This window comes from Impatiens glandulifera, chromosome 3, assembly GCF_907164915.1.
Source record: "Impatiens glandulifera chromosome 3, dImpGla2.1, whole genome shotgun sequence".
Taxonomy (NCBI): Eukaryota; Viridiplantae; Streptophyta; class Magnoliopsida; order Ericales; family Balsaminaceae; genus Impatiens; species Impatiens glandulifera.
This window is the reverse complement of record NC_061864.1, coordinates 22,159,842-22,172,233: the sequence shown is the minus strand read 5'-3', so window position 1 is coordinate 22,172,233 and position 12,392 is coordinate 22,159,842. Positions and strand designations below refer to the sequence as shown.

General features: G+C 24.2%; 1 protein-coding gene and 1 non-coding gene across 2 annotated transcripts; one reads left to right on the top strand and one right to left on the bottom strand.

Moving 5' to 3' along the window:
- The first annotated feature begins 8,406 nt into the window (after positions 1-8,406).
- TRNAK-UUU lies at positions 8,407-8,479 on the top strand. Its single transcript has one exon. It is a non-coding gene; the product is annotated as a tRNA-Lys (tRNA).
- Positions 8,480-10,207: 1,728 nt separating this feature from the next.
- Positions 10,208-11,554, bottom strand: LOC124930761 (peroxiredoxin-2B). Its single transcript, XM_047471114.1, has 3 exons — positions 11,339-11,554; positions 10,728-10,807; positions 10,208-10,647 (listed from the first exon to the last, which is right to left on the bottom strand). Exons 1-3 carry the CDS (start codon positions 11,491-11,493, stop codon positions 10,394-10,396), a joined length of 489 nt encoding a protein of 162 aa, XP_047327070.1. The 5' UTR covers positions 11,494-11,554; the 3' UTR covers positions 10,208-10,393.
- Between the last annotated feature and the right edge of the window lie 838 nt (positions 11,555-12,392).

Sequence of the window (12,392 nt, the reverse complement as noted above, 5' to 3'; positions counted from 1 at the left end):
TTTTTAATTAATTTGTGATAAATTATATAATTGTATTAATTTAAATATTTAAATTTAAATTTCTTAAATAAGACCAATATTGTCCCTAAATTATAAACTAATGAAAAAATACCATCTTTAATATTTACATTATTCATAATTATTTATTTAAAAGACTCTTGTAATTTATGTTTTTATTAAATAACTATGGTTGAAATAATTAATTTAATAATTAAATTTATTTTTATTTAAAATATTATCTTTCACCTATTTTATTTTTAATTAATTTGTGATAAATTATATATTTATATTAATTTTATATTTTAAATTTCTTAAATAAAATTATTGTCATTTAAACTATTTTATTACATTAAATTTTACAGTAATAAAAACTAATGAAAATATAATATTTAATATTTTCATTCTCTATAATTATATATTAAAATAATTATTATTGTCATTTTATATTTATATTAAATAACTATTGGTTAGAATACTTAATTTAATAATTATATTTTAATTGTATTTATTTTTATTATATATTTCTTATTATCTTTCACCTATTTTATTATTTAATTAATTTGTGAACGTCAATTTAAATTTGTAAATTTCTTAAATAAGATCATTGTCACATAAACTATTTTATTATATTAACTAATTACAAATATCTTAGGTAATATATACATATTTTATAACTATTTATTCAAGTAATTTTTTTAATAATTATATTTTACTTGTATTTATTTTTAGAGTAATGAAAGGTACTTGAATCTTCTTAATTTTAATCTTTATATATCCTATTTTATTCCTCTAGTAATGAATTTTATATAACGATAATTTACAGATATTAAAGTTCAGGATTTAGGTATAATTAATTTTTATATTTATATTAAATAATTATTTGTTAGAATATTTAATTTAATAAATATATTTTAATTAATTTGTGATAAATAATATATTTACATTAATTTTATATTTTAATTTTTAATTTCATAAATAAGATTTTATTTTATTACATTGAATTTTACAGTATTAAAAACTAATGAAAAATATGTTATTTAATATTTAAATTATTCATAGTTATTTATTCAAATAACTTGTAATTTATATTTATATTAAATAATTGAATTTATTTAAAATATTATCTTTCACCTATTTTATTTTTAAGTATTAAAAACTAATGAAAATATCTTATTTAATATTTCCATTCTCTATAATTATGTATTCAAATAATTATTATTGTCATTTTATATTTATATTATATAACTATTAGTTGGAATACTTAATTTAATAATTATATTTTAATTGTATTTATTTTTATTATTTTTATTATCTCCACATATTTTATTATTATTTAATTTGTGATTGTTAATTTAAATTTCTTAAATATTTAAATATGATCATTGTCATGTAAATTATTTTATTACATTAACTAATTACATATATCTTATTTAATATTTACATATTTTATAACTATTTATTTAAATAACTTTTGTGGTATACATTTATATTAAATAATTATTTATTCAAATAATGTTTGTCGTTTACATTTTTATTAAATAACTATTTATTTTAATACTTAATTTAATAATTTATATTTTAAATGTATTTATTTTAAGAAGGATGATAGGTACTTCAAATCTCCTTCAATTTGAATTTTTATCTTATATGCCCTATTTTTCTTCCTCTATTTAAATTGCTATAATGTTCACATAATTAAAGTTTATATTTATATTAAATAACTATTGGTTGGAATACATAATTTAATAAATATATTTTAATTAATTTATGATAAATAATATATTTGTATTAATTTTATAGTTTAATTTTAATTTAATCAATAAGATTATGGTCACCTAAATTATTTTATTACATTTGAATTTTACAGGATTGAAAATTAATGAAAAATATCTTATTTAATATTTACATTAGTCATAATTATTTATTCAAATAACTCTGGAAATTTATATTTATATTAAATAATTATTGGTTGAAACAATTAATTTTAATTATTTTTATTTTTATTTAAAATATTATCTTTCACCCATTTTATTTTTAACTAATTTGTGATTTGTATTAATTTTATATTTTAAATTTATTAAATAAAATTATTGTCACCTAAACTATTTTATTAGATTGAATTTTACAGTATTAAAAATTAATGAAAAATATCTTATTTAATATTTCCATTATCTATAATTACATATTCAAATAATATTATTGTCATTTTAAATACTTAATTTAATAATTATAATTTTATTTATCTTTATTATATATTTCTAATTATTTTCAACTATTTTATTATTTAATTAATTATTGATCGGTTAATTTAAATTTTAAATTTCTTAAATAAGATCATTTGTCACATATTTTATTACATTAACTAATTACAAATATCTTATTTAATATTACATATTTTATAGTTATTTATTCAAATAACTTTTGTCGTTTACATTTATATTAAATAACTATTTATTCAAATAATTTTTGTCGTTTACATTTATATTAAATAACTGTTTATTTTAATATTTAATTTAATGATTATACTTTACTTATATTTATTTTTAGAGTAACTATAAGTTCCTCAAATCTCCTTCAATTTGTATTTTTATTTTTATCTAATTAGTACTATTTTATGGGAATTGTGTCGTTAGTATTTTAAAACTTAGGTATGTTCACATATTCTGTAATTTTTTTTATTCTTTTGAAAAAAAAAGGTGTTATAATCTTTGAATTGTACAACAGATCCTCCCATTATTTTCTTCCTCTAATAAATTAATATATTTTAAATAATTTTTGTCCTTTACATTTATATTAAATAGCTATTTATTCAAATAACTATTGTCGTTTATATTTTTATTAAATAACTATTGATTGGAATACTTAATTTAATTAATATATTTTAATTAATCTGTGATAAATAATATATTTGTATTAATTTTTTATTTTAATTTTTAATTTCATAAATAAGATTATGGTCACCTAAATTATTTTATTACATTGAATTTTAAATTTTACAGTATTGAAAACTAATGAAAAATATCTTATTTAATATTTACCTTTTCTATAATTATTTATTCAAATAATTCTTATTGTTATTTTATATTTATATTAAAGAACTAAACTACTGGTTGGAATATTTAATTTAATAATTATATTTTTATTGTAATTATTTTTATTATAAATATTATCTTACTTATTTTATTTTTTAATTAATTTGTGATAAAAATATATATTTGTAATAATTTTAAATTTAAATTTCTTAAATAAGATCATTGTAATAATTTAAATTTTATTACATTTAAACTAATTAAAAATATCTTATTTAATATTTACATTTTCAAATAACTCTTTTCGTTTATATTATATTAAAGAAAGATGGGTTGGAATACTTAATTTAATAATTATATTTTAATTGTATTTATTTTTATTATAAATATTATCTTTCACCTATTTTATTTTTAATTAATTTGTGATAAATTATATATTTGTATTTTTTTAATTAGGCAATATATATATGACATCTGGTTGACAACGAACATAACCTCACTGTCAAAACCTACAGTCAACTGAATATATACATTTATGTTTTAAACATAAAGAAATGAAAGAGATGTTATTATTTTTGTTTTAAGGGTATTATTATATAAAAACAATAATAATTTGTAGGACAAAACAAATAACATTTATGTCCTCCTCACTGGCACATGATAATAGTTTTTTTTAAATGACTAGACACACATAAATACGTTTCTCACTTAATCAATATATCTCTAATGTTTTCTAATTGATTTTATTAATTGAATGTTGTATTGATTGAAAAAAGAATTAAAATTCGATTCATTAATACACATTAAATTGAAGTATAATATGATGTTGTCGTAGAGAGTTGGTAGTAATTTAATAAAAAAAAAATTAAATTAAGTTAGTGAACTCATGAATAATTGATATATAATGATGCTTAATTTTCAAAGTGTCTGAATTGTCATGTCGAGAGTTGGTTAATTTGGATATATATGTGAGAGTAAATAAATATTTGGATCGGATTGTAGGTTGACCCACTCATAAACTTAAAACGGTTAAAAATAAAATTTCTACAGGTATATTTCGAACTTGTAACATAATAAGTACAATCTTTTGACTAACTAGACTAATAAGACTTTATATTTTAAATTCAACATCAAATTTATTTGATGAACGCGGAACGTTTTAACAATAAAAGTTTAATTTTTTAACTAACTAATATATATATATATATATATAATGATGCTTCATTTTCAAAATGTTCAGATTGCCAAGTTGAGAGCTGTGGTTAATTTTGATATATATGTGTGAGTAAATTAAAAATATTATCACATTTTAATCGTAATTCTTTTTTCTCGATTTTATATTTTCACTCATGCAAATGCACGGACTACATACTAGTTGTATAAAATATCATTATTAAAAGCTAATAAATCAGTTTGTAGAAGTAAACTATATTTATCTTCTCTTTTTAAAACATTTTAGATGAAATAATCTCATCTGAACCGTCCCAAAAGACTTTGAGATTAATTTTGTATTATTTATTTACACTTTATAAAACAGTCAATGTGTTTAAATAATGGGTTAATTTGCTTCCAATTAATTATGTTCTTATGTTTGTTTAATTGTAAGTCTAAATTTTAGAGCTAACTAGTTATATATATATAAATACTTTCAAATGATCAGAAACATATTATTATAGTTTTAAGTATAAAAAAATAAATGAAACTACAAATTAAGTATGTAACCTGTAAACACACTTAATTATTTTTCGCTTGATAGGCTCGAACCTATGATTTTAACGTAAGTATTCACCTCTTATATGTAGAAAAGAAGATTAGTTCTAAGTATATATTTATATGACTAGAGATAAAATAAAATTTTAATAAGTCAAAATGAAAAATAAAAAAAAAAGGAAGAGAATAATTCAAATTTCAGAATGTATATATTTATACTAGTATATATTTATACTACTAGAGATAAAATAAAATTTTAATAAGTCAAAAAAAAAAAAAAAAGAGATAAATTCAAATTCCAGAATATTTGGCCTGCCCTATATTTCCTTTATGTATCCTTACTATAATTTAATATATTTTCATTTAATATATAATAGTATTGTTAAATTGAGATAACACAAAATATTATTAGGATTTTAATCATTTTGAAAAAGGAATTACCTTTTGAATTTGTAATTGTTAATAAGAAAGATAAAATAGGTGTCATTATGTTTTATCATGATTTTATTTCATGTTGAATTCATATAAATAATCTCATGATAACAGAGATTCTAATAATATAGATAGTACAAAGATTATCTCACTCAGAATAAACGAGTAAAATGAATGAATTGAAAAGTTACGTTTATATCATATTTAATAGAAAGAATAAGATTATAAATTCTTTCTGAAACTAACATAATTTATAATTTTTCTGGTCAAAGTTGAACTTGAATGTACATGGAGAGTTGATTGGTACATTTATTCAATTTCTTTTCAAACTAACATAATTTATTTCTATTGTCAAAGCTGAACTTGAATGTAAAGGGAGCTTGATTGGTACATTTATTCGTTCTAGCTAACATAAGGTCAAAAAGTTGAACTTGAATTTAGTTGATTTGTCTGAGCTATGAACTTTTAAGAGTAAGTGGTCTGCAATGGAATCATGGTATCCGGTCTAACAACTAATTAATTAAGACGTGGTGTGATCTTTGCAAGGAATGGAGCTTTGGGGGTAGCAAATCCATTAATGGAAGAATGGTAAGAGCATATAAGGCGAGAACACCGACGACGGGTTGGGTTAAATTGGTCGAGGGTAGTTGTAAAAAATGTGTTTTAATCTGCGGGAATGATTAGGGAAAAGTGAGAAGAATGAGGTTAATGGAAGGGGATTATGGTATGTTGATGAGTTGTATTAACATCATTATATTTTTGTTTTTGTCTCGCATAAATATTTTATGAAATCATGTATACACAAAAATAGAGAATTAGGTGATATATGAATTTAAGAAATTACACAAGTTTGTAAATAAATATAATTATCTGCTTCCTATCGGCAGTGTGAAATTAGCTTGCTTTAGCAGCCACGTGATGATAAAAGTTTGTGGTAAGGGCGGAAAAAATGAAGTGAGCTTATAAGAGAAAAAAAATGCTAGTTTTAGTACGCATTTTATTAATAACATAGAAGGTTCCACGTTGCTAAATATTTTAACCATAACACTACAATAACTTAATAATTAATAAAACAAAAATATTATAATTATCTCTTCTTAAATCATTAATAATATTCTTGAGGACACTGGTTACCTTCTTAGTTACTCATCCAACAAATTGTGATTTTTTATAAAATTTTTATATTTTTTTATAAGGGAATGTAAAATATGATTATATATATATATATATATATATATATATATATATATATATATATATATATATATATATATTTAAATAAATAAAAAAAATTTATAAAAAAATTTAAATATATATATATATATATATAAATAATTAAATTTTGAATATAATTAATAATAAATTATAATATTATAAAATGTCAAATATTATACAAAATTAGAAAAAAAATATGTTTAAATAAGAGTAATATGTATAATACATTTTACATAATTAAGTTTGAAATATCTAACCTACATTATCTTGTTTGAAAATTTTACTTTTATTTTTATTTGAAATTACTTTTTTACATTTATTTTAGTTTGAATTTATTAAATAAATATTTAAAATATTATAAAAAATAATTTTTATTAAAAATATACACACATGAATATATTTATTTTTTAATTTTCTAAGTTCTACCGTTGACAAAACTTTCATTTTCATTTTCATATGACTTCTCCTCAACTCCATTCTCAAACAATTATGTTCCGTTCAAAACAATAATGTTACAGATTAAGGCGATATTGAAGTTATTGTTCATCTGTCTCCTCCATATTTATATATATTATATGTTTGCGCTGTGAAGCACCCGGGTTTAGCGACGGGAGTTTCCCCTACCCGGGTTTAGCGACGGGAGTTTCCCCTTCACTTGGTACGGCGGAACATGTGTATTGTCAATTGAGTACAAGTCTTTAAAGAATCTCACTGCTTCCTTTGTGCCCTCCCGGTAAGGAAGAGTGGAAAAAGTTATTGTCAACTATCTCGACCAGTTAAACGAGGCATTGGAAATCCAGACCGACTCATAATCATGTAACTGGGAGGCAACATGTCATATTAGAAGGTGAAAGATCAGAGAGGTGTCCTCTAATCACCACGATGAGGTTGAGTTCTTTCTTCAAGTTTGGCTTTTGAGGAGATGGGTTTTACTATGTTGTTTCAGGCCTCACTCGGAGACGAATCTATGTAGGGGCTCGGGTGGGCTCCGAAAAAAAAAATATATTTTTTTTTACGGTAGAAATATGACATTACCCTTAATTTCTTAAAAAAATTTAATATAATTCATTGTTTTTTGTTTAATTATTAAAAAAATGTTAAAACTTTACTTTTATATACTTGTTTTTTTCAAAATTTTCTCTTTATTATTTTAAGCTCACCCTAAATTTTTTTCAAGCCCACCCTAGTTCGAAATTCTGGGTCCGTCCCTGGCCTCACTGCCCCTCCCTTTATGACTCGAGGCATTTTCTACTTTTATAGCCATTTCATAGCCAACAGGATAATAAAGAGAGCCCACTGTTGAAGGTGATACTCTTGCTGATCTAGGATGTACAGAAGTGTTGTTGGTGCGCTTCAGTCATTTCTGGTTTACACGACTTCAGGCGGATAAAGCAGCACCACTAAGGACGGTTGCTGATGATTTTTTGTCTCGGCTTTGTGCTTCGGCAAAGGACATAACAGGTGGCGACACTCAACCCAACATTCAATATTTCGTGATAGTTATCATGGTTTGAAAAGGGACGAACCAAGTTAAGGCTAAGGGGCGGACTTCATCTCTTCTATTTGCTTCCCTTACACCTTACACTTAGTCTAATGAGGCCCAGGGAGCGGAGCTGGAACTCTAGACAAAGATGCGAGAATGAGTGGAGTATTTTTCCTTCTGATCGTAGATCTTACCTAAAATCATCAGGAAATTTGACGAAATGACCCCATGTCAAATTTAAAAAAATAACTTAGGGTTGATATTGTTTAAAAAATGATATTTTGAGCCTGTGAAATGTCCTTATTATCCTTCATCGTTACGAACCTATTTGTAGTTCGTGACGATTTGATGTAGGTGTACCGATCTTGTAAGTTCGTGACGATTTGATATTGTACAATTGTACGACGATTCAAATTCAAGCTGAACTAACATCTTTTAAGTATTAAATGGCATGTTATTAGGTTCGTCACGATTTGATATTGTATAATTGTACGACAATTCAAGCTGAATTAACATCTTTTGATTTTTAAATGGCAAGCCGTCTTAGCTCAGCTGGTAGAGCGCATGGCTTTTAACCATGTGGTCGTGGGTTTGATTCCCACAGACGGCGTAAGAACTTTTAATTTTAAGTCATGCGCTTACAGACTGAGCTAAGAAGGCTTCTTTTTTTAATTTTAAGCCATGCGCTCTACAGACTGAACTAAGAATTTAAGTCATGCGCTCTACAGACTGAACTAAGAATTTAAGTCATGCGCTTACAGACTGAGCTAAGAAAGCTTCTTTTTTTAATTTTAAGCCATGCGCTCTACAGACTGAACTAAGAAGGCTTACTATTTAAGACGGCGTAAGAACTTTTAATTTTAAGTCATGCGCTTACAGACTGAGCTAAGAAGGCTTCTTTTTTTAATTTTAAGCCATGCGCTCTACAGACTGAACTAAGAATTTAAGTCATGCGCTCTACAGACTGAACTAAGAATTTAAGTCATGCGCTTACAGACTGAGCTAAGAAGGCTTCTTTTTTTAATTTTAAGCCATGCGCTCTACAGACTGAACTAAGAAGGCTTACTATTTAAGACTCAAGAGATGTTAATTCAGTCTGAATCGTCTTCCAATATCAAAGAATTTACAATATAAAAGATAATAAGGACATTTCACATGCTCAAAATGTCAATTTTTTTTTTAAACATTATCAAATTTGAGTTATTTTTTAAATTGGACTCTTATTGTCTTCTTCCAATATCAAAGAATTTACAATATAAAAGATAATAAGGACATTTCACATGCTCAAAATGTCAATTTTTTTTCGTAAACATTATTAAACTTGAATTATTTTTTAAATTGTACTCTTATTGGGACCATTTTGTTAAATTTTCCAAATCATCTAAATAATAATTTCAGTTAAAATTGAAGATTGGAAAAGATGTCAGATAATTATATAATTAAAATATAATTAATAATAAAAATTACTAAATACACATAATACAAAACTAAATATCTAAATAATTAATCATTTATCAAATTCTAATAGAAAATTTAGAATAATTGAGACATGAAAAAATAAAAAGTTATAAATTCAGTTAAATATTTTTAATTTTAACCAAATCACCTATTTTTGTACAAACAAATTATAGTCTAGAGAAAAAAAATCAATAAATATAGTTAATTAATAGGCAAGAGCCAAAAATGAATAATTTTTAATCAGAAAAATTTGGTTGTTAAGAATGGTAGATACCAAAAAGCAATCATATATATATATATATACATGTTTATTGCTGGGTCCAAATTCAATAAAAGAAGAACAAAATGAATCATCGCCATCATCAGACTAAGAAAGTATTAATATATACTCATTTATGTATGTAATTGATAAGATGATGAATAGAAACCAAACTAGCACGGTACCAACATTACTTCAATTAAAATTTAGACACGCTCAATTTTACACTCTAACGAATTATTACCATTCTTGAATCGTTTAGGAGCGAATAACGATTTTACACTAACAAATTATTAACATTTACGAATCATTTTATTTTAGTAGAATTGTGAACTCAAACAAGTTGACTTGGGATTTTGACAGCACGAACACAATCATGAAACAAAATTAGACATGTTTGAATAGCCTCATTCGCAATAACTATCTCAGCCCAAGAACAATAGACAACTTATTCACATTGTTTTAAAGATAAATAAAACGATGTCAAGATGTTCATTTTATCCCTAGAAAAAAAACTGAGAAAGAACAATTTATGTTCTCTATTAGATATTTGACTAAATTGATTTCAACAATAGAGAGTTTCTACAAGAACATGGCAATAAAAAAAGATAATAAATAGTCAGTCAATAGAAACATTCAACACTCCATTCATTCAAGAACTTTTTAAGTATTCCAAGAACATGAAAGTCATTTAACTATTCCAATTAAGATGGATAGAACATGAACCACAACATAGTTACCGGTTTCATAATAAAGATCAGAGAAGAAGAAGAAGATTATTATTATATAAAGCATTCTAAGGAAAGATCAGAGAGCCTTCAGAATATCATCAGCACTGGAAACAGTGAACTCACCACCCGATTCAATGTTTGCAGACTTCACCTTCAAATCTTCAACGAGCAGAGCATACCTACGAGAGCGAACACCAAGCCCTTTCTCAGTCAGGTCGAGTTCAAGCCCTAGAGCATGAGTATATGTTCCTGAACCATCTGATAGGAACTTCACATCCTTGTTCTCAGGATAGGTCTTTGCCCAAGCTTTCATCACAAATGGATCATTCACTGCAATTCCAAATATATTATCATTTAAGTTTTAACTTACAAAGATTGAAAATATATTAAGCTTTTTAAAGTTTTAGTACCGCTGATGCACAAGATTTCTTCAACACCCTTTGACTTAAGTTCTTCTGCTTTCTCGATGTAACCGGGCACATGCTTCATGCTGCCATCCACAAGGAAAATGAAGTGAATCAAACTAGATGAAACTCAGAATGGAGGATAAATATTCTCAAGCATTCCAAATGAAAAATGGAAAACAGTGTTTTGATTCTTCATAGTAAAAGACATTAGCAATACAGAGACTAATCTTCTTATCTAGAACAAGTGTTTCATTGTTAAGAAATACAAATTTAAAGTCAATAGAGAGAACACAACTGTTCATTACAGTTACTTAACAAAACCCTAACTGTTAATAGACGATAGATCTGAGCCATACCCTTTACTCTAAACCTTAACCGATTATATCAGACTAGGTTTCCCAATCAAATAGAAAATAATCTCCTTCTTTCAGAAAACGATACTGATAGATCTCTGAAATCGAACACCTCCACAGTAATCTCGCTAAACAATAATCGGTCAGATTCAAAATCTATAACCATTTAGAACTCCGATAAAACAACAGACAAACAAGGACGGTCCACAAATCGACCGAATAAGCAATGAAATCGTGTAAAAATGAAAGAAATAAGAGTACCTGCAGGTAGGGGTGAAGGCACCGGGGACGGCGAAAAGGATGACCTTCTTGCCGGCGGCCAGGGAATGGATGGAGACCTGCTGGAGTTGATCGTTCTCATCGAAGAAGGAGAGTGAACCGTCGGGAATCGAATCGCCAACCGCTATCGGAGCCATCTCTTTGATCGTGGTCTTTGTTTTGTTTGTTATCTGAAACTGAAAGCAATTAGAAATTTTAGATCTTGTTTCCCTATTTATATAGCAGGTTTCGCATCTATTGAAGCAAGTAAAAAAAATAACTGTTTTTAAGCTTGTTTATTTTTTTAATATTAATTTAGCAAGAGAAAATTTAAATAATTAGTATAATTTGGGGTTTAGACTACTAATTTTGTAATAATTAAAGTCAAAGTTAAAACAATATTATTTAATAAAAAGAAAAGAAAATATGTCATTTTCACAAATTCCAAAATCACACCGGCCTAAATAATTCAAAGCATTTGGCCTTATTTAAAATACATAATTTATATCGTGATAAATAAAATATTAATATATTTTGAGAAGTAAATATATTTTTATTGATAATAAATATATATAGTTATTATAATGTAAAATATTAAACAATTTATTAAGGTTTGAATTTGTCTCGTTTTTATTTATATGAGTTTGGAATATAAAGTTTTTAGTTATTTGAAAAAAAAAATTAAATGGATAAAACGTGTTATTTTATTTTTATTTTTTTAATTAATTTGTCACGTTTTTAAATTAAATGATATTTTGAATCGTTTTAAAAAAAAAAATAATTAAAATTAAGTATTGTTTTCAAAATTTATTTATTTATTTAAAAAAATGGTGTATCACCATTTTATTAGAAAACCCAAAAAGGTAAAAACCTACAATGTTTTGAATTAGAGCAAAACAATTTACTCTAATTTTAGATGAGTTCAACAAATCAACAAAGAAGTTACTTACATGTTATCTATCAAACTACGACACACATTTAAACAAATAAAAGTCTACTACGCCTTAAACAACTTGCTGTAATAATGTTTTATCAAATTGAAATTTTAAAATTAAAG